The sequence below is a fragment of the Notothenia rossii genome (genome assembly GCF_949606895.1).
Source record: "Notothenia rossii genome assembly, chromosome: 2".
NCBI lineage: Eukaryota > Metazoa > Chordata > Actinopteri > Perciformes > Nototheniidae > Notothenia > Notothenia rossii.
Genome location: NC_136904.1, coordinates 23,228,923 through 23,253,321, shown reverse-complemented (window position 1 = coordinate 23,253,321; position 24,399 = coordinate 23,228,923). Strand labels below are relative to the sequence as shown.

The 24,399-nt window shown below is 39.3% G+C and overlaps 1 protein-coding gene across 6 annotated transcripts in view; it reads left to right on the top strand.

Annotated features, from left to right (window-relative positions):
- The window catches only part of LOC307028832 (protein diaphanous homolog 3-like), a 218,784-nt gene that overhangs the window by 46,057 nt on the left and 148,328 nt on the right, over positions 1–24,399 (top strand). For all 6 annotated transcript variants that reach the window (XM_079664177.1, XM_079664176.1, XM_079664175.1 and 3 more), the window contains 5 exons: positions 2,642–2,772; positions 13,765–13,839; positions 14,030–14,099; positions 23,428–23,564; positions 24,270–24,375. In XM_079664177.1, coding sequence (XP_079520303.1) covers positions 2,642–2,772; positions 13,765–13,839; positions 14,030–14,099; positions 23,428–23,564; positions 24,270–24,375 — 519 coding nt within the window. The remainder of the gene's footprint in view (positions 1–2,641; positions 2,773–13,764; positions 13,840–14,029; positions 14,100–23,427; positions 23,565–24,269; positions 24,376–24,399) is intronic.

Sequence of the window (24,399 nt, the reverse complement as noted above, 5' to 3'; positions counted from 1 at the left end):
GGGAAAAGAACACCCGAATCTAGGTCCCTCTGCAGGTGGTACTTTAAGTATATTTTGATGCTAATACTTTTGTACTTTTACTTGTAACATTTTGAATGCAGGAGTTTTTATTGTAACAGAGTATTCCTACACTCTGGTACTTTTACTCAAGTACAAGATCTGAACTTCTCCCACCTCTGACAATAAATCCTCAGTGGTTACCAAAAAGAAAACCTGCTCTGAAGGTTATTTTCATTTTTTACAAATCCTACACTCAGCTTTGCTTTCTCCAATATCATTGAAATGCAGCCAGATGCTGCTTATTCTTTCGGTTTTCGCTAATTTCGTGACTTTTTCCGACGCGCTTCCATTTAAATCCGTCTCCCTGTCGCTCTGTGCAGCTGTACCACTACACCTGCTGTGCCCCCCACCCTTCTTTCACATAATGGTATGATCCTAGTGTGTCCTCGCATATGATTGGCCGCATGGTGGCCCAGCTAAATAAAGACCCGCCCCTGCCTTCAAGGATTGTCAGCAAGCTAAAATCTTGCCTAGGGCAGCAAATTGGTCAGGGCCGGCCCTGGTCCACACCTCTGCTTTATAGTTTCCACTAACTGTAAAAAAGCCAATAACTTTACTCTTATTCGCCCATGGTAGACTTACAGTTAGGGCTGCAACAAACGAATAAATTGATAATCGATTAATCTATCGATTAATGAAACGATTTATCGATTATTCGGATTATGCCATGCACAATTTCTCAAATGCTGTTATTTAGCCATCAACTTTTAGATTTAGCTTGAGGTTGTTTTAGGCACGTGGAAACTAACAATGAAGAGAATAAAGATGAATACTTGATTCAAAAATACATATTTTAGTAAACTACAAAAATACAAAATCGGTCCGTCAACATTTTAAATCAAGGATTGCAGATCAGATAAAAGATAACCTTTTTCACATTGTCAAGTAGGGCTGTGTGATTATGGCAAAAATCATAATCACGATTATTTCTGGTCAATATTGATATCACGATTATTAAATACGATTATTCATTGACTTTGAAAACATCCATTTATTGAACTTTAAAATTATACATTTATATCTACATTTAAAGGGGACCTATCATGCAAAATGCACTTTTTTTATGTCTTTATACATAAATATGTGTGTCGGGGGAACTCACGCAGCGTCAGAAAATAAAACCGTTCTCTTTTCCTCCGTATCCAAATCTTTTAAAAACGGGGGTACAACGAGCAGATACAGATTTGCTGCAGATATAACGTTCACTTTTGCAAAATGTTGAGACAAATTGCTCGTGTTACCGCCTCTTACATGCTAAACTCTTATTGCACTTTTGGCAACGAGCATTGTCCAAATCGACAAGGGTAACATTTAACCACACCTTGGAGCGCTTCTCTCCGCCATGTCTGCCGTGTGTGTGTGTGTTGCATGCATGTAGCAGCTGCGTGTGTAAACTGCCCCGCCCCCTCACACACAGACAGGGGAGAGAGATCTCTGGTCTGGATTGGAAAGATCGAAAATACATCATAGACGCATTTTGTAGTCTTATTGCATATTAGAAACGGAGTTGGCGACACTAATACTGCAATATAATGTTTATGTACCAATAATGCATATGACATATGTTTTAAATGTGTCCAGTACCGATAAAAAGACCGATAACGTTGGAGCTATGGAGTTATGACGTCACCAACGAATCGACGACTGAATTGTCATCGATTTTAATCGATTAGTTGTTGCACCCCTACTTACAGTATCTAATTGTGTATGTCTTGTTCAGTTGCTGATTAGCCTGTAATTCCATATAAATAAAGCTACTATCTTATTGCACAAGTGATACGATCAGACACCATTTAAACCTTGGAAAAAAACCTTGAATCCATCTCTCTCATTCTCATTTCGCACCCTTTTCTAACAAATGTGTAAACATGATTAGCTTCCTGAATTCAATAAAGGAAAAACGCTTAAAAATTAGAATTGATTTGAAAAGGATCTGATATATTGTGATTTCCTACTGTAACATGCCAAATATGCTGTACTACAATTTTAAAGAGCAACCTTTTTTTATACATTATAATTACATTTATGGATTGTCTTAGCTTAAAGTTAGCAATCACAGCCCAAGTTGAAGTCTGTAATGCTGCTCATATTCTTTTATCCAGCTCATTCAAACTGGTTCTAAATATTATAAAAACATGAAAAGATTAAAACTGGAGAACATACTTCACCTTGTTATTTTTAGTATTGTACAGGAAACCATGTTTTCTCTCTGCTCCTTTGTAACTATTACACTCTGCAGTGTAGGCAAAGGTATCTGCTCTTCTGAGTGCAATTCTCTTACAACATTAATGCTGCTGCTCCAATGAAGAATACAAATACACACTCATCTGACGAGGATTATTAGAATGAACATTTTTCAATTAGACGACGAGGCTTAAATTGATTTTCAGGGCTATAAGGAGACAAGTGCAATACTGGAAAATAATCCTTCGGCACATTTGTGCTTTTATAATCCACTTATAAAACTGTCAACAATGGTCTTTCTGAATGTGTATTGACTATTCAGTTTATATTTTTGGCCTCATGTTGTCTTGAAAACTTTTGCCATGGCTAAGAGATGTATTCTTCCTCTTTCTTCCAGGGTAGCTTGAGAAGCAGCCATCAGATATCTCCCCAGGAGTTTCTGGGAGAGCTGAAGTCTGGAGTGATGGACGAACGCCTGTTTGCCTGTCTAGACTCACTGAGAGTGTCCCTCACCAGCAACCCTGTCAGGTACAGTTTAGTTTGAGTGTCATCACTGTTATCTCTCTTTTAATCTTTTTTATTAATAAGTACATTGTATAATTTTTTGTTTACGTAATTAACTATCTAATGCCATGCCAAATATTTTTGCGCATATTCTATTCCCTTTAAAGGTCCCCTATTATACTGTTTTTCATCAATATATTATAGGTCTCAGATATATACAAACATGTCTCTGAAGTGTTTGGCTCTAAATACCAAACAGATCATTGTAGCATCCCATAATCCCCTCTGTTTCAGCCCTGTTTCAAAAGTGCTGATTCTCTGTCTGTTACTTTAGATGAAAATAAGGAGCCACTCCCCACGCCCCTCTGAGAGATATTTGGTTAAAAAAAAACACAATGGTGCTCTAGGAGGAGATTCAGGTGATAAGGGGCGGGGGGGGGGGGGGGGGGGGGGGCGGGGTTACCTTGGTTGGTGATTGGCGATTGGCTAATGGTTACACAAGCCAAAAAAACATGACATCACAAAGTGGCCAAAATCTGAAAAGTACATTTTCAGACAGGTTTGTATATAAATGGATCAGGACAAAAAGTGAGCAAATCTCTTTTCTTGAAACTTTCAGAATCTTTTTACACAGAGGGGACACATGTTTATGTATAAAAGACATGAAAAAGTGGATTTTGCACAATAGGTGACCTTTAAAGAAAAGAAGAAAATTCAATTTAGATTGTACGAAATGTTTACACACAACACAAAAGAAAATCCCCATCTTCCAACCTACCAACAAATACCTCCCTATTTCCTCCCAAAAATGGCTAGCCCCTATTAGTCTGTTACCATGGCAAAGCCAGACACAGGCACTCTGTTTCCCCTGGCTTTGCATCTTCTATTACAGATGTCTGTGTCCAGGTACACTTGGAGAGGTGTTTGCTGCTGCTTTGGTGCTAACAATAATCCCTTCACTTTCACAAGCAGGTGGTTTGATGAGTTATTGCAAACAATTTGGTCATCAGAAAAAATACACACACTGTTAACTTCATACTTTCTGCACAACAAACTCGCAAAGAAAAAAGTAATTTTTTCTACCTGGATGAAGAGAAGCGAAAGAGAGAGTAACATACGTTTGACCTGCATAGAAAGGCCTTCACAGAGCTGTATGGTTAAGAGAGAAGAGAGGATAGAAACCTTTATGCCCTTGAGAAATCATGAATATGCTGAGAAAGCTGAAGCAACAAGCAAACTGGCCTTCATCACCAAATCCAACAGTTCCTGCAAAGGAAAAGAAAGCATCTCTGCTAGAGAGTTAAAAGCAGATGGATGATAAGCTTCCTGAAATGAAGAACCCTGTGTGGATAGTTTGTTGGTGTTCAAATAGGGAAAACTTGCTGACCTGTTAATGTTACATTAAGCGTGGTCCAGGATTTCATTATTTTGACCCAAGGTATATGAGGCCCTCAAGCAACCGATCCTGTGTCTGTATCAAATGCTCACATTTATGTAACCAAACGAGACAATACAAAAAAAAGTATTTCAATTAGAACCGTCTTTTTAATAGTAACATTAAACTGGACTTAATTTACCTCTTAAATTAATAATACACAATACATCCACAAATATCCAACCTTCAAATTGCCATTTTAAACCAACATTGCTCTGTACACTTACTAAAGAACTGTGAAAAGTTGAATAGTGACATTATCCTAACCTTAAAACTGTTCTTTGTATTGGTCGGGCGTACTAGAATAGCTCAAAAATATTTGTGTGTAAATCTCAGTTCATTTGTAGAGCTGCTCTCATTTGCTGTAGCTCCAAAGTTCTCCATGTCTAGATATTCACACTATCACTACATGCTTGTTGACAGTGTCATTTTCACACATAGCCTTGTCTGTAATGTTTACTATGTACACTTATATCCTGTTTCCTCAAGATCAATCATGTTGAAAATGCCACACACGCAAATGACCCCTGTGCCTTTCTCACAAAGTACAATTTGGGCTTATTTCAAGTTTCAGTTTCAAGGCTTTATTGTCATTTGCACATTAGGTAGATATGGCAATGAACAACTTAAGTCACAGGCTCCTCCAACAGTGCAACATATATATACAGGGTGTCCGCGGGGTCTCAAAACGTTTTTAAAGTTAATCAATCAAATTAGTGAAAATGAAGGCTATTAAAAAGTATTTAACGGCATTTTCCAAGGTATTACCTTTTGTAGCTTGTATAAGTATATCAATTGTGCAAAGAGGTTGTATTCTGAAGTGTGCCTGAATGTAATCATTGTGTAGTGTGATTCTGTGTATTTTATTTATGGCATCCAGTTATATTTGAAGTCATCTAAACAGGACATCGCACCCTCACTGCTTGATTGCGCGCGAAGGTCCGTTTACGCCGGTTGTTATACAACATCGTTATGGGGAAATGCAAGTTTGCGTCCAAATGGTTGGAAGATAAGGAGGAAGGACAATCAATACTGTATTAAATGTGAGGTAAATTGTGTCGCCAATGTAACCGGTTAAAACTCGAAGTGGCGAGGAGGTCTTGAAATGTATGAAAAAGGTCTTAAAAGGTATTCATTTTCACTTCAGGATTCCTGCATATACCCTGATATATAGGACATAGAACAAATACAACAGATAAAATAGTGCAAGAGAATACACACACAAGCTCAAACGCTCACACAAAATACAGCATTACAAATGATAATATTGAGCACCATTGCAATGCAAGTATGCATCACACACAGGAAGACTTAGCTGTCTCTATGAACGTATTTATTTATATCCAATGAAATAGTTTTATACTGCTCAAATATAGTCATAATGTTTCATATTTTAGCCCTTCAATTAATCCATCAAACCATCCATGGCTATGGCTTCTCCCTTTTCCTTTGCGTATAACTACTCCAGCATCAGGGAGTAAACCTTGGTTCATTTATATGTTGTAAACACAGCTTGAATCTCTCATTTCATTGATTTTTCTCTGGGCCTAAGCCTTCTGATGGCTAAAAAAAGCCTTGCTACTTTCAGGCTCAGCTTTTGGAGTTCAAATGTAAATAGCACGTCTCCCGCCCACTGCGACTCTCTCCTAACAACTAACATAGTGGTGCATGTGTGACGACACATCAATGTAGGAGTTAAAGAACAGACACCTCATTATTTTTTTTCTAGAACCTATTCAGCAGCGCAGCTTTTTCAAGATTGCCAAGATAAAATTAGTGCCAAGATTCTATCTTTGTTTTTGAATTCAGAATAGAATCAATGACATTAGCCAAGTAGGGATGTGTTTCAGAACTAAGGCAATTATGAATGGCATATGTCAAAAACTCAAAAAGGCCAAGAACCTGTAAGCAGCGACATTGGAGGCGAAGCAAATGGCCCCAAACAGGCAGGGTTTAATTAGGCACTGCCTAGCAATGTGTTAATAGTGGATATATTCGGGCTGGTTACATGGGTTTTGATAACACTTTGGCTTAAAAAGCAACCGTCTATACATATGCACTGTTGTTTTTTAGAAGCTCTCCCTTGTGGTCCTTGAATAAAACTTGGCCAATAGGCCCAGACTCTTGATTAAGTCACCCTTAATACAATGGACAGTCCTGCTCATAAGGACGATAAATCTGCCTTGGCAAGAAGCAGTATGCTGACAGACCCCTTGCTATCTAATCGCACCATTACAATCGTTTTGTGTGGGATTTATTTGGCAGTAAAGGTATTTTGTCTGCCGCTGTTTGTGGATTCTTATCACTGTCACGTTCTTGGCATTGTTGTAGCCAATGTCCTTCTCACTGCCTCCATTTGCTATCAAGTTTTTGCATTCTGCTACTATAGGCTGACAGACTTATGTGCACCCTCATCAGGTTTCTTCTGGCGGGGCAAAGCAGTCCCCATTGGCGATAATTTTGTACAGTACTTCCTGAAGCTGCACTGCGTTCTGTGAACGCTTGCCTCTGACCCCTGTATACTTTAACACCTCAGCTATTCTGGCTCTCTCTGCCTTTCTGCGAAAGAGGCCACAGCACTGCACACAGGATCAGCAAGGCTAAAAGATGTAATTGTATTAAATGGATTTGATAAATGGATCTGACAAACAAGTGGAAATTGGTTTGTGATTTTATATTAATACTGACCTTTAGGTTTAAAGCCACAAATGTATTTTATTTTTCTTTCAGCTTGGCTATAAAGTAGAGTACAGTTTAGCTTCCCTCTTTATACCAATGTTTTTAATAAAGCGTAGAGGCTTTTTCTCTTTTATACATTTGCCACCCAAGTAGTGCACACACATATTCACCATTTCTAAGTATTGCTATCAGTATGACTTATATAAATCAATTCCTTTATTAAATATGGGATGTAAACACTAATTGGCTCCTTTATAAGAAATATAATGCTATCCAATGCAACCCCAGCCACAAATTCTATATAATGACAAGTATTGATTTAAAAATATGTTTAATATTTGTAAATTGGTTAGACAGTCCTCAATATTGAGAGGTAACAGAAAGAAATATGACAAAGTTAAATTAACACAGAAATGCTTTAGGTCCTTAAGCGGTATGTTATTTTTGCTGTAATTTAACCATTAAAACCACTATTCCTTTCATCAGTGAAATACAGTATTAGCAGCCTCTGACAAGACTGTAGGGATTTTTACTTTTGGTCTTTTTACCAAAATTAAAGGGTGTATTAGCTTGAGTGAAATATTTTGGATTGTCTGCTAAATGTGTGTATGGTATACACCTCATTTATGTAGTTAGAGTCCGGATATTTTAATTAAATGATGTAGAAACAAACACAACTCCTATTCATTTGAATACTCTATAAATGTGTAATATTTTTGAAACTTGTTGGTTAGTTTGAACAAGATTGTCACTGTTGTTAGTGGCAGTCCGCTAGAGCATCAATCAGTCCTCAATGAATTAAATGACCTCAATTTTTATTTAAAATGCTCCACATTGCTGTGACTTCTCTCCATCCCTGGAGAGCCCTCCTGTAGTTGGTTAACTTTCTATACTAGGGACAAGATTTTAAAGTTAATCTTTTATTTCTGGTTCATAATCTCTTTAACGGAGTGCAACACTGTGCTGCTCTGACTGGAACCTTGGAGGCATCCTCCTGAGACTCTGTTAGAAGTCAAGCTTTACCTTAGCTGTGATAAGGCGCCCCGTTCTTCTCTTTGATTTATGACTGTTTTTGTTTTCCCAGGGAATGGGATGATGAATTTGTTTTCCTTATTTTTTAATGCTCTTGCTCTGTTTCTTGGTGTCTCTCTGAGATGATACCTCTCAGTAGAATACTGCTGTGCTTCTTTTTGCATCTGTTGATGTTGAGGTGTGACTATGCTCTGATCCCAGAGGTAGCATTAATAATGAAGTTGATAGTGCATTGTACAAATAACAAATACAAGTAGTTTACAATATCTCATACACATGTTGGGAGACTGACCACTAACATGTTTTCACAAAAATACGTTGAAACTTAAGCCAGTGTTTGCACAAGACTATAAGAAACCAGATGTACTTGTCAGTTGCAGATAAGGCTGCTCGATTATGGCAAAAATCATAATCTCGATTATTTGGGTCAGTAATTGATATCACGATTATTAAAAACGATTACCCATTTACTTTGAAAACTTCTATTTATAATGTAGATTTTTTTTTTTTTAAAGTATGTTTTTAACAGTTGATTACCCTGAACTTTAAGTATAATTCAACTGAAAAACCAATACAAAAATAAAAATAATAATTATAAATAAAAAAATGGAATAAAAAATAATCGTTTTATTTCGATTATGTTTTCATAATCGTTGCAAGCCAAAATCGTAATTGCGATTAAAATACGATTTGAATTGAGCAGCCCTAGTTGCAGATTGATAGCTGCTACCAGAATCAGATTGCTATCGATAAACATCAACATCCTATTTCTAATCCGAAAATACATCATGGCTCCAGAACTCAAATTGTTTTCAGTAATTTAGTTGTCCTTGTTAGGAAAAACAACAGAGCTAATTCAAGTTTTGTAGGAACGGTGAAGTATGGTGAATTCATCTTTAAGTATGGGTCAACACCATTTTGCAGGTCGATGTGAGCCGAGTTAATGATTACAATAATAAAAATGTGATTCTGAGATTGACACGCCAACGTTAATGTTTGTTGCAACCACAACCCCAAGTTTATTATCAAAAATAAAAAAGAATCTGACAGAACACAGACATACATTTATATTTGAAAGGCAAAACAGACACACTCATTTGTGTATTTTGTGTATTTATTTTAGAAGGTAGATCATATTTACTGGGCACAGTGCAGTTTAATCAACCCTGAGATTTAAAACACAATCATAATTCATTATTAATACGATTGACTTAAGACAAATGTGTCATGATTTGCTTAGTAGCTCATTTGCACCAAAAGGGTCATATGTTTCTGAAATGTGAACACTGCTGGAGGAGGAAATGGATCACTAAAACTTTTGTTTGGGCTTTGAAAGTAGCATGTGTAGTTCAGTGACTAATGTTAACATTGAAGCGACCCAGACCATGCTGCACAATGACACTGAACATGTCTGTTCTATGTCCTATCTGTATGACTAATGGCTTACGATATAAGGTCGCTGTCAGATATAAATCAGTGCTGCAGTTTTACTAGCAAAGAACAACTAAGGAAAGTGTTTTCCGATAATTTTTCCATGACACGGCTCCAAACACTGAGGACATTCAGGCAGAGAATGTGATTAAAGTTTCTCATTTGGGATGTGGGAGGGGTGCCAGATGTTAGGAACTAATGAAACCCAAGGGCTGCCAAAGCATGCTAGATTAGCAAACAGAATTTAAAATACTAATTACTTTAGAGTCGAGACAGACGGCATGTCAAATACAAACCACTTAGCTGCACAAGATAAAGAAACGGGTCAATAAATGAATATGAATACTGAGTCATCAAGTTTCTACGTTCAACATTTTTATTGATTGATTTATTATCTGAATACTACTATTTTATTATTTTCAGAATCAGAATCCCTTTATTAGTCCCACAGAGGGGACATTTGCAATGTATAACCTACTGCAAAACTACTACTGCTTTTACTATGACAATTGCAACCCTATTTACCGTATAGCTTTTTTAAGAATACAACAGATCTTTCTTGCTGTACATTAACAAAGCCAGTAGTCATGAAGGCAGATCACATCTCACATTGTAAAACACACAAGCCCAATGCCATGATGGGCTCCATTGGGGGCTTCAAGACAGGCAGACACTGTATGGATTTGACCCTTAAGTCACTTATTACAGACCAGAATTGATTGCCCTCTAGTATTTTACATCTTATGACTAACATTATAGTCTTGACACTGCTTTGATAAAACAACACTTTGTTGCATTACAGACCAATGTCTACACATTCCTGACATCTGCAGATTTCTATTTTTATTTTTGTTGTTTAACATTCCGTTAATAATAGAAATGGCAAAGTAATGCCTTTTTTTCTCTTTCAATAACCTGTCTATTGGGTGGCCATCTTGTTAGAACAAATGTTATGCCATTGTCATTGGCCAAACCAATAATGCAGTGTAAGCCCCAATGCTGTTGCCAGTCAATTGATCTGCACAGTGTGAGAACAAAACCAGCAGGTTCTGGCAAGGCACAAAGGCCGATTCAAAAGTGTCTTGTAGCAGAATGCATCAGATCGATAAAGATGCACAGTGTCTGTCTATCTTTATCTGCCTTCTCCCAGCTCTTCCTGACCTTCTGCTAAGACATCTTTTTTGTATGTATTATTGCATCGGCCTGATTGTTCTTGTTCTAGAAGATGAGACGTATCTCCAGTTGTGGACAGCTATTTTATTGTTGATTTCTGGGCACTGAGTCCAAGTTTGTCAGGCCTTTTACAAGAAGCCTTTGGTAGGCAACTTATGTCACCATCTCCGCTTCCACTTTTCTCTTCAGAATTTCAAGGCCGATATCCATCACATGTGTTGTTGGAGACCCTGACAGTATAGGCTTGTTCTTTTCCTCTGAAATAATTCCTTCTATAGATCAACTGATTACTTTCCCTTACTTTCTGCCTCAGCTATTGATGATGAAAAACTAGCATGCCATTGCCACTGAGTTATGCATTTCAATGAAGCTCATGTCAAGACCCCTGCCTTGGGTACTCTATAACCAGAATGGCCTGGGCCATGGCCCAGACAGAAGTGTAGGCTAAATAGATTATTTTCTCAAACACGAGAAGCCACATTATTTAGCTACCTTGGCAACAGCCTTCCCTGTCTTCATCAGAATCCAAGTGACTGTTTTTGTCAGCCTCTTATTTTCTTGACCCTGTCACAAATGAACACAAATAGTCATACACCATTTCGTTGCGGAGGCACTCTGCTCTCCTCCATTTTGTCTTCCTTTTGTCAGCATAGGTCAGGTTGAATTAAAGCATGGATTATTTTAAAGAAACCGTTCACTAATTGTGTACATGCTTGAATCCCACAGTTACATGTGTGTAATCTTTAATACTGTACACTTTAGACATTTCAGATCTGAGATTGTTTTGGAACAGTACATGGATCCCTGTGTAGAGCATCTCAACAGTAAGCTATCCTTATGTTATTGAGCAAATCGGGGTTAGGGTTACTTAATGTTAAATTACATGCAAAAATAGCAGTCAAAACTAAAATAATTTAAGCATTTTTTAGGTTACCTTCCAACCTCAGATTTGCTATGCTACCCTTCTTTGAATCAACTACCGTTACATATTCATGAAGTTGCAGCACTCAAAACAAACACACTTCTTTTGGTGAAAAATATTGAATGGAAATCACTTGAAAACGAGGTGTGAAGAAATCTAAATATGAAGCCAAATCATACATTGTTTTTGGTCAGGGTTTGTACTTTGAGAGCAGGTTTATAGAATAGATCTATGAAGAACTTTGTGCTCTTGTAAATAATGTATCCCTGGTGGTAATGATAATGACGAGGGAAGAGAGGGCACAGCAAGCATTTGGGTGCATGTCCCTGGGAAAGGGGCACATCCTGGGCAAGGGGTGCTGGCAGCTCAAGGCCAAAACCGCAATCACCTTCTCGCTGGGCATTTCCAAGCTGACCTAGAGCTGCTCGTTATACTGCCATGCCACAACAACAACAACAACAACAACAACAACAACAGGAAGGAGTAGTCATATTCTGAAATCTAGCAGCCAAACTCCATTCAAGCCAAACAATTCTGATTCGGGTACAGCCCTAAGAATAAGCTTCAACCATCTGAAACAATAATATGACAAAACATGAATAAACTAATGGACAAGCATCAACCTACAATCTTATAAAGCTTTTCAAGAAATTATATTCGGATAACAGCTTCCCATTTTATGTTGTCACCTTGAGAATTTCTGTAGATTTCATGCTGGCATGCATGCAGCTTGTTGATTAGAACTGTACAAACACTGAATGCTGATGATCAGAAATGTAATTTAAGTTTCAATCAGGAGGGAGGTGCAGTCTCTCACAATCTTACTCATGCTGTCTCTCTGTTTTGCATACCCTAAGGATTTTCACCTGAACTCACAATATGATTTGTCTTCCTTTTTGTGCTGCTTGCTTGAATCAGAGTTCAAACTTCTCTGTTCTTAAGTTGTCCCTACTCTTTCTGACATTCCCTGCACTTTTGTGAGAAAACCTTGGATCTCCAGCATTTGATTTCCAGTAACAAGGACAAAGTTATACTGCCATTTGTTATCTTGATTGCCATTCTGTTTTGATTAAATCCAGGTAGGCTCAAAATTAGATTTTTATTCATGAAGCAAACGTGTATTGTTAGGCATCACTATCACACAAACCCTGATTCATTCATACGCTTTAAAGTTTATATTGATCATATTTTTATATAGACGAATATTAATACAAAAATATATAAACTCCAATTTTTTAGAATACGTACTGCTTTACCTAAAGAAGTTACTTTAAATTGGTTGTCTCTTCCAAACTGATGATAAAAAAGATATTCATAATTGTGTCTGTGTAACATGTCTGATGCGTTGTTGCTCTCAGTGCTGTTGCTAACAAGGTTTGTGAGACAATGGTATAACCACACTGGTGTCACAGGGTGTCTCTGTCGTCAGCTATCATGAGTATTAGTCATTTTTATTTAGTGCAGACTTTTGGCGATTTGTGCCTCGCTTCACACCAGTGCCTGTCTGTAGTGCTCAGCGAGAATAATAGGAGAAAGACTAGAGGTTAACATGGCCAAGGTGGCACATTTTCTTCTTAACCAGTAAGCTAAAAAAGAAAGGTATGGAACAGGCAACCATGTGATCTAGAATCATAACGACTAAAGGGTTATGTGGTTAATTTAAAGGCATGCCCCACTTTTGGCATCAATCTAACAGTTGTCAAATTAAATGTGCATCCAGAGAGATCTTAGTAGCCAAGGCCAGAGTTCATAACCACCTTCTTACAAACAATGTGCCTACATTGTTTAGAAAGAAGTTCAATATTTATAATAAATAATTATTTTAATAATCCTTATGCTGCCATGTGTTTCTTGTTGTTTTTGCCATTTTAATTTTTTTATCAGAATATTAATCCAGGCCTTTAAACCAGTATTTTGGTTGTATAAACATAATTATATCTTTGCATTAGCACAGTAGATATATGTCCAAATGTTTTAAAAATGCATTTGCACAATAAAGTTCAGTATTATTCTTGCTAACTAGTTGGTTTTGATTTACATTTATTGCTTTTTTTTGGAAAGATTGGTCTTATTTCAATATTTTGAGAGTCAATCTGAATGAAGTGTCTGGATGTGCTCTCCATTTGCTACTTCCCTCTGGCTACAATATTTTAGTGCACATTTCACATCAGCCATGCCACCTTATATTCACTTCTGCTGCCTTTTTTCCTGAGCACAAAGTACTGAATTGTACATGTGGTGTTCTGTCTCAAAGCTTTTCTCAGTGGCTGATGAGTCTGACAGTGTTGCTGTCAGTTGTCAGTTCTGCTCTGTTGTGATATTGATTGGATGTTTGTTATTTCAGTTGGGTGCAGAGCTTTGGACATGAGGGTCTTGGACTGCTGCTGGACATTTTGGAAAGGTCGCTGTTCAAGAAACAGTAAGTTTATGCATTCAGTCATGCATATTTGTATACAATTTCGTACCTATCTCAGTATAATTGTTTATTTAGAATCCTTTGTCCGCATATAACAATGTACAATAACTTTCAAACCCCCTGCAAACAGTTTGGAGTCTTTATGTTGAACATTACAGACCATGAGTTCATCATTACTCTTTTGTTTCCATAGGCAAGAGAAACTTGACAAAAAGAATCAACATAAAGTTGTCCAGTGTCTCAAAGCCGTCATGAACAATAAGGTAAAAGAATACAGATTTTTCTTTCATTTAAATTAAGGTTTTGTCAGTGATTCAGCAAGTGTATTATCTGTATTTTAAAGTCAGTAAAACCACATTCCCCATTTTAACTTTTCAGTGGGGTTTTTTGCGATTTAATAAACCATCATAGACTCATTGAAGAGCCAGCTGTGATGGAACATGTTAGATTTTTCCCTATCCTACATGAATGTTATAAGAAATATGTCCTCAAATTAGTATGTCAGTTTTGTCCTTTTACCCTTCGGGATAATCCATCTTGAATAACTTCGCATATTTGGAGTACACTGTGATCTCTGAGGGTAATTTTAATCTCTTCCACTTCGACATCTGGTGTTTTCATGCAATTACCAAATTAGGCACCTGGGATTACAAAGGGTTTATAACCAGTGGAGGAGAAGAGCAGCATTACTACAATATGAAGCCAATCGAGGGGAGTTTTACTAATGTCCTGATACAATCTGGATGACACAGTGAGACACATGTGCACAGATCTGGGGTAGCTATCCTTCAAAAAGTCCCTCTTTGGAGTTAGGCCTTAAAGAGCCTGTAACAGCCTCCCAACAACTGTTGTGCAATGAAATATTGGGCTACTAGTCATCTCGAAACGTCAGTTTAAAAAAGAAGGTGCGATACCGTCCGATAAATATCAATAATTTCGAACATCGCGGGGAAATTCCTTTGACTCATTTTGAAGTTTTGGGGGAAGCCGGAAGTTACGTCAATGCGGGAACGCTTCACTGTGCGGCGAGAGAGCCAAACACGGACAAAGTGTGTTGTCATGCGTAGAAATGGTGAATTACTGAGTTTAGGCACGTTAATAACGTTTTAATGAAGTTGACTACAGTATATTCATATTTGTCAGTGCTTTCATGTCAATTCGGCGAACATAAACATAAATGATCGTGGTGAAGATGATGATTAAATTAGGATTAAAAATCGGTAGTGAGAGCTGCTGAATTTCCTCCCGTCGGATGTGATATAAAAACAAATCGATTATTTTTGTAGTTGTAAACTCAAGTGGATGAAACTACATTTATTAGTGCTTTCATGTAAATTCGGCGAACATATGATACATTAAATGATCGTGAGGATGATGATTTAAAAATCGTTTGTTTGAGCCGGTCTGCATTTCCTGATGAGAAAACAAACCAATGCTTTTTGTAGTCGTAGTACACCAACATGGATTAAATTTGTGTTTTTTTTTACCACAATGTTGGGGAAATTAATGGATAAAATACACAGATTATTATTATTATTATTATTATTCCCACTCCGATCGTGACACTAGGTCCACCGTTTCCCCGCAGCGGGGCTCCCCCCGTTGACAGTTTACGTGTGCTGGGCTGGGTGCAGTGGCGGACTGGCCATCGGGACGAATCCCGATGGGCCGGTACCGAAGTGGGCCGGTCGGATAAGTCACTCGCACATCCCCCACTCCCCCCGTTGACAATTTACTAGCGGTACCGAAGTGGGCCGGTTGAGAGTCCCGGGATGATTTTTAGTCCCAGTCCACCACTGGCTACATGACCGTATAATCGCCCATATTAACGCACCTAATTCCTAAACTTCTAACGGATACAAAATAAACCGATCCTTCAGCCTCATATGAGCTCTCAGACACGTTCAAAGTTAAACTGTCATCGCTGTCTGAGCTTGCTGCTGTGTGCGCCATCGTGCGTTTACATGCAGATGCTGGGATCTTGGGCTGAAGTCGAATAGTCCATTTAGCTTAGGAACCTTCCTAACAGAGTGAAATGACCCGGAAGTCCATCAGTGGCAGCCATGATAAGTGCCGTTCGAATTCTCTAGAATGATAGGAAAGGAGGTTTCAAACTTCCTTTACAACCTCCTTTAGCTTAGGAACCACTGGACCTCCCTAGCCTCATCCCAATACCCCTCCTCGACTCCTCTCTTCCCCTCCTCCGGGACTTGACCCGGAAATCGATCAAGACATGCCATTTTGAAGGACGTCCCAATAGCTGAAATGCACACAGAGGAGGGGTGAGGGAGGAGGGGTGCAGGAGGAGACGAAAGGGAGGATACACGCGAGCGGACTACGCAGAAGTGTTTTCACTACTCGCATATAAAAGCCCCGCCCCCACCTTCACAGCTGGTCGATTTCAACAGAGGAAAACCCACAACTGAAAGATGAGTGGAAAAGCGTCACATAAATGTATAAGGGCTCACAGCTCCGTGGGAATTATTATGTGCAATTCATTTCTAAAAGGCTTTCACATTACTATAATTATAGTTTTATTTAAATGTAGGCTACATTTTACATCAAAACGGAACACAAAAGCAGGACCAACCATCATACATTGAATTCCTTGACTAACAAGAGAAAGATTCATTCATTCAAATAAATATTTAACCAGAAATGGGCCGGTTCTAAAGGGTTATTCAGTTAAGCCCGATGAGATGGGATACAGCTGTTCACATGTCATCATTAACAGATGTCGTTTGAGTGAACGAGGACATCCCAATTAATACCTGAGGACTCCTCTGTCCTTGCGTCACCCCCCTTGTCTCTGGCTCGCATCTTACGGAGGCGGAGCTAAGACGCAAGGAAGGGAAGTGAGTGAGGGAAAGGAGGAGTCGAGGAGGGGTATTGGGATGAGGCTCCTAACCGAAAGGAGAGGAGAAAATGCTGCCCCACAATGCCTTGCAGCCGCAGCATTTGCCGTCACACAACAGTCGGCCGTTCACGGAAACAAACGATTATGACGGAGAAGTTATATCATGAAAGTTACAGTGCTTATTAAGCATTTTAAAACGTATGTGGTAACTTGCCAAAGTGCTTTGTTTTGAACGTTCATCAGTATTATAATCAAAAAGAGAAATATGAACATGAGTGAAATTGTCAAATAAAGTCAACATTTCACTGAGCTGTGTGGGGTTTGTTCAACTTTTAAAAGATGTTTGAATGGTGGTATACACAGTGATATATGTTAAGGACTAACGTTTATAATAAATACATTTGTATTTATTTTAAGATATTTTCATACAATCATACGTATTGGGATCATTTGTATTAATGTGGACCGGATGGAGAGGGTGACGAGCATAAATTTCCCTTTCCTTTTTCAGTGTTTCCCCTAGGATGGAGTCATAGCAGCGGTGCTAAGGCACGTGGGCCCAGCATAATGTGAGAGCGGAGCGCGTGTAATTCTTTTAGTGCGTGCGAAGTGCGTCCCGCCAATTTGTTTCTATATGTCAGCACAAAAAAGGCTCTTGAGGCCTAGTACCAGGGCCGGTTCTAGACAATTTGCTGCCCTAGGTGAGATTTTAGGCGACATTTTATATGTAAAGAATAAATGAAAAATCTCTACAAAAGACAAATACACTGCAAAAACAGAAGCTTATTGACATAGGTATCCTCCTTCACACTCTCCAAGAACTTGGAGTTTCAGGCACTGCACTTTCCCTCCTCACCTCATACCTCAAAGACCGCACCTACAGGGTAACTTGGAGAGGGTCCGAGTCCGACCCTTTTCAATTAACTACAGGGGTCCCTCAGGGCTCTGTTCTTGGTCCCCTCCTCTTCTCCTTGTACACAAACTTGCTCGGATCTGTCATTAGCCCACATGGTTTTTCATACCACTGCTACGCTCACGACACCCAACTAATTCTGTCCTTTCCGCGCTCAGAGACCCAAGCCGTCGCACGCATCTCTTCTTGCCTAGCAGACATCTCTCAGTGGATGTCTGCTCATCACCTCAAGCTCAACCTTGACAAGACTGAACTGCTTTTCCTTCCGGGAAAAGATTGTCCCACTCTTGACCTAACAATCAACATCGGCACCTCTGTTGTTTCCCCCACTCAGACTGCAAGGAATCTGGGTGTGACCCTAGATAACAAACTGTCCTTCACTGCAAACATTGCTGCTACAACCCGCTGCTGCAGATACACGCTTTACAACATCAGGAGGATACGTCCCCAGCTGACCCAGAAATCAGCGCAGGTTCTGGTCCAGGCTCTTGTCATCTCACGCCTAGACTACTGCAACTCCCTCCTGGCTGGTCTACCTGCATGTGCCATCCGACCTCTGCAGCTCATCCAGAATGCAGCGGCTCGTCTAGTCTTCAACCTTCCAAAATTCTCCCACACCACGCCGCTCCTCCGCTCCCTTCACTGGCTTCCGGTAACTGCTAGAATCCACTTCAAAACACTGGTACTTGCGTACCATGCTGCGAATGGATCTGGCCCTTCCTACATCCAGGACATGGTTAAACTGTACACCCCAGCACGTGCACTCGCTCTGCATCGGCCAAACAGCTCGCTGCACCCACACTGCGAGAGGGACCCAAGTTCCCATCAGCAAAAACACGTGGGTTTGCTATCCTGGCTCCAAAATGGTGGAATGAGCTCCCCATTGAAAACAGGACAGCAGATAGCTTGCACATCTTCCGGCGACGACTGAAAACTCATCTCTTTCGACTCCACTTCGAGCGATACAATTACTAACAAAGCACTTATATACTAGTAAAGGGCTGGCTTATCTAAAGCCAGTTGAGTAGCACTTGAAATGTTTGGCTCTATGAAACCTGATGTACTTATATGATTCTGTATTCTTCAAGGTTGTATCTTCCCGGTCGAATGTGCTTATTGTAAGTCGCTTTGGATAAAGGCGTCAGCTAAATGCAATGTAATGTAATGGTAATAGAAGTCATAATGGCTTCAAATGTATCCAGTATTGTATAAACATCTTTGAATTGGGGGGTGGACGTCACATCCTCTAGGGGGGTCCGGGGGTATGCCCTCCCGGGAAGATTTTTTTGTTGAACATTTTACAGTAAAATGCTTCGATCTGGTGCACTTTGAGCACACAATTACTAGAGACTAGATCTAGGGGGCACAACTCTAAAACGCCCATATGAAAAAGATCGGTTTACATTTTAATAATCAAATAAGTATGTGAACATAACCAATAACCTACCATAGCCAATAACAAATACATGTTACTTATTTAATTTTTGTTGTTCATTCATATCTTATTTAGTTAACATTTATTTATTCATATTTTTGTATCTCTCCAACTTTAAACGATATTTTTGGATTACTGACATTGGAATGATTTCAAACCTGTTTTTATTTATCCTAATAATTATAAAGGAGTGCCTTGGAAATATGTGTTTACATAATTTGTGGTCAAAACGTTTGAGACCCACTGAAATAACTTAGACTAAAATTAACTATCTAAACACTCAGAGTCCTTTACCTCACTGAGCCCCTCTCAGTCTGACAGGAGAGCTCTCCTCCACCCTGGTTGTAGAAACATCTACTTCTTATATCCGCTAGCGCTGCTAGCACCAGATTCTAATAACAACAGCGCCGGTACCGGTGCGCCCTCTCTCTCTCTCCCTTGCTCGCTCTCTACCACGCTCGCACTTTGGCTGTGAGCTGCGGGCGCCTGATAAGCCAACATCCCCCACTTTCATCACTTACAGCGCCCACCGTACAGGGCAAATTAAATGTGTAACCGGTGTGAAAAGGGTGTTACATTTACTTAATTATGAATGTTGTTACATCAAGGCCGAACATTTGGATGAGTGCCAATGGTCAAAAATGTTTTTTCCCTCCCAGAGCTACCAGCGCAGCGCCTCCCAGATCTGGCGCCCTATGCGACCGCCTATGCCAGAAATTTGCCCTGCCAGTACATACAGTGGCAATGTCTCAAGATTTAGCAAAAATACACCTTTATTGAACATACAGCAACACAAATACTACAAATCCACATAACAAACAATCAAAAATGAAAAAGGGTCGCCACTTATTATTATTATTTTTGGTACCTGGCTGGCGCCTCCTAGCAGCGGCGCTCATATTTCAGCAGCGGCGCTGCGCCGCCACTATTTGTATATAGGGGAAACACTGTTGTTTATTTCAATTACAACTTTCCTCATGAAGAATATGTTTCTCTGTTGTCCACGTTCATAAAGCATAAAACAACAGCATCAGAGCACGGTGCAGAGTCTCTGGATGAGTTTACAGTAGTCCCTCGTTCTTATTAAACATCCATGTAGTCTGTTGTATAGAATACTGTAGTTTCCATAGTTTCACCACAGCAGCAGACGCACACAATGACGTCCGCTGGCGCATCATAAACACGTCGGATAGTGAAAGTGCATTCGGATTCTCTAAAGTACCGCAGTCTCTTCTCCTAAGTCCTTTTTAATTCTCCTATCCACTATCCCTTAACCCCGTGACGTTTCACTCAGAGGTCAAGGAATAGGAGATAGGGTTAGAACTTAGGAGCTGATTTTTTAAACTATCCGACCGCAACCCTGAACGGTGCAGCTGGAGCGCTGTGCCCGCAATGACGTCACACATAATTGGGCGGGACTTGAAGAATCCCCGAGAAGATCCAGGAAATGGTCAACATTGAAGGGCAGATTAATGGTTATCAAAGTACAAATATCCAAAATCAGTTCAGTAACGGTTTTCAAGGGGACAATATTTACTCAAATTGATGGGTTTGGATGATGGGGGAAACTCGTGTCACAGGCTCTTTAACAGAGTGAGTGTGTGACCAGGAAAGTCTAAAGGAGAGAAAGGGATGCCTGTGAGAGAACAGGGGAAGAAACACAACTTGTTTCAAAGTGGAAAAATACTACATTAATAACTTAAAATCACAGAGCACTTTGTCCATGTCTAAGTGTTGTGTTTGAGTATTGCAACACAGTCAAAGCAGTCATTGTACAGTTTCTCAGATTCATTGGAATGCAACATAATATTCCAAAATAGCGTTTGGTTACGGATTTAGTTCCTTTAGTGTAGTTACATTAGCTATAGGACTATTTGGTCCATAAGCTATACTATAGTAAAGACAGGTGGACAGGCGCATTCACACCGCAGTACTTTTCCCACAAAGGTTCATGAGAACTTAGTTCATGAGAACTCTTTAGTTCTCATGAACTAAGTACAGATCGCGTTCACACCGGAATAAGTCCCTGGGGGAGGATTAGGCAAATGAAGCTGCTGACGTCACTTCTTCTTCTTCTGCTTTGGGTTTACTGGCAGGCCGCAAACAACTTCACGCGTATACTGCCACCCGAAGTTCCCGGCCGGAAGTCCCCGGAGTTGGGGACTGGCTACTGAAGCCTTCCGAGTAAATCGCCAGAACGCCGACACCTCCTCATCTCCACCGCTCCCATGTTTTCTTTTGTGTTGCCATAAGTTATTCTCTCTGCGTTTGTGCGCTGGGCTAATGCTAATAATGCTAATGCGAGGATAATAAAATGGTTTGCGTTGCATTCCGCCCAGCCAATCAGACATAGGAACTTTTTTCTCCCACGAAAGTCCCTGCTCTCTAGCAGGGGGTAAAAAAGGTTCTGATTAACTAATTTTAGTTCCGGCTCTTTTTGGTGTAAACGCGACATTTCAGAACTATATCGGAAGATTCGGAACTAAAGTGGGAAAAGTACTGCGGTGTGAACGCGGCTATTGACAGTCGTCGTGTTACATTAAACAAATGGCTTATAGAAGATACAAAATGTAATTTAGAAAATACAAGACCAAAAAGGAACAGAAGCTGATAGTCGGCATCTCTAACAGACCTGATTTAGGTCATGTGATTATGTATGTGAAGCTGTCATCTGTAGCTTGCTCCTTAATGAACCTGAAAATACAACTTATCAATGTCATATTGTTATAACTAATTTTGAAATTATTAAGTTACAGTTTGGTTAGGCAAGTTTTCTTAGGTTTGCCAACAGAATGACAGAAATTATACATGTTTTTCCAATTGTAAAAAAATTGCTTCCTAAAAAGAGTTGAGGAAGCTCAATTTTACAATGCTCCAGCTTGTCCTCCGTGTGTGTTGTAAGTCCACAGAAGCTAAAAAGAAAAGAAAAAAAACTCTTGCCACATGGAGCTTAAGCCCAACGGAGACAGATATACAGGCACTCTGGCGCAAAGTGTGCTGTAAGGTCTCATGTAATCCGGCGTCTCAACAGGCGCCAGGCGCCAGCATTTACCCGCAGGCCTCTCTGTCAGCCTAGACCTTTCCCTGGCTAGGGAGGCATCTTGGGATGGGATGTACGCACAATGCCAAGAAGACAGGTGTTCTCTGCCAGCTGTCACTGCAGACTTTCTGCCACCCTGCATCAAGTCACATAGTTGCATATATTCTATTGTCTGTCACCAATGGCATAATAAAGACATATTCATAGTTAGGTTAACACACAGGGAAACTGCCCTTTTTAACAACTGAACTTTATCAAGAAAACCATTTCCCCAATTTAGATCAGATATGTTTGCTAAGCTTTAAAGTTACTCTAAGTGCATGTAGTGTTCACAGATATCTTTTATTTGTATGACTTTGTTCATACTGACTTCAATAGTTGCCAGTGTTATCACTTCATCTATTCTATGCTGTGCTGTGTATATATAAACAACATATTGAAGATTGAATAGGTTTTAGTATAGTATAGAGAGACAACTGCTGAAAAACAATGCAGTGCGAACATCAAACATATGGTTGAATAGTTTAACCTGAAGTGTCAACTGCTCTTTGCGGCATTGACACAAGAGTCAATGCCGCTTTTTGACCAATTCATCCTTTAAGTTTTACTGTGTGAAGCACTGCTAAATATTGGAAATATATGACGATAGACATGAAACGAAAGTGACATACAATTCAACAAAATATACATTTCTTACTAGCAAATCTATTTTAAAAACTGACTTTACAATCCTTGTTTGGATGACTCTCTTTAAATGTATAACCCCTCATCACAAGGGAAAGGGAAAAAGCATCACTTTTTGAAGCCTTACTTGGTCAAATAAAGCCCCTTTTCACGGCTATAAAACCTGAATCAAATGTAATGTTTTATTTGTTGATTGAACAATTCAATTATTGCTTTTCTCTTTACAAACACATATTATAAATGAACCTGATCTTTCATTGTTCAGCAGTAATTACAGGATTGAATGACGCTTAAAATTGTTTTCATTGTACATTGCTTTTACCATATGCGTGTACTGTATTGACAATTACACTAACACTATTGGTACTTTTAATGATGGTGTCCTTGCTAGAGTGTTTTTCTCTGCGTTAGCTTCAGTATCCAACACACTGCAACTCATAACAGAATTATTCTAAATCAGGTTATAAATTACCCTGCCATTTGCACACTAAATTGTGCTGTGCCAATGTGGCATTGCATTACAGATGGAACTAAAATAAAAATGAGTCTTGAGGTAATAGGATTTTGTTTGAATGTTACACAGGAAACTGTGTTCTTCTTGCAAAAGTGGAGAATCACAACCTTTCAGGGTAATCATGTTTTGTCTTTTTTGTTTACTTCAGTATGGCCTGGATCGAATCCTGGGGGAAGAGAAGAGTCTTGCGTTATTGGCGAGAGCCATTGATCCCACCCAGTCTGCCATGATGACTGACGTGGTGAAGCTGCTGTCAGCCATCTGCATTGTGGGCGAAGAGAACACGTATGGCCTGGCTTCATTCATTCTGTCAACATGTCCGTGTCTCACAGCTTTTGTAATGTTCAAAGTCGATATTTTGGATTTTGCAAAAGCAAGACTCTATTGGTTTTGGTGTGATAAGAGCTGTTTATCATTTATTATCTCACGGAATCAAAAGGTTTTTACAGGGCTTACAATGTTAAGGGTGAAGCATAACAAGACAATCATTTGCAAAAGCGTGAACTGCCACATATTCACAGAGTATAATATTTGTATTTGAATAAACTAGGTATGTCACTCACTCTTAAAAGGACACACCACAACTCTGGTGTCAATATATTGTATATCAACAATGTTTTTACGAGAGTAGTGTCTAGTAAAAATACACAATATATTGGTGAGGTAATATAGTTTGAGAGATTGAAAGAGATATCAGCATCATATAGGAGATATTTTAAGTGTCATTTAAATAGGCATTAAAGTATGCATTTTCAAGTGCACTATAGTATAAAAAGTCCTGGTACAATCAAACTCAAGTCTCCTGGTGTGTTCTATGGTGAAAGTGATGAAATCCCCTGGAAAAGACCATCCACTTTCGTCAAATTGACAATAAAGGGACATTGGATACAGTGGAATAGGAGAGAGCTCATTGGTCAAAATCCCTTGAAATGAATGTATGACTTAATTTTTCCTCAATTGTTCGCTCATGCATTTCATGTTCTCATTTAGTTTGGAAAAGGTCCTTGAAGCCATCACCACAGCAGGAGAATGGCGAGGCATCGAGAGGTTCAGTCCCATTGTGCAGGGACTCCGAGATCGCTCGGTTCAATTACAAGTAAGTGCAAAGTACAAGCTCTGT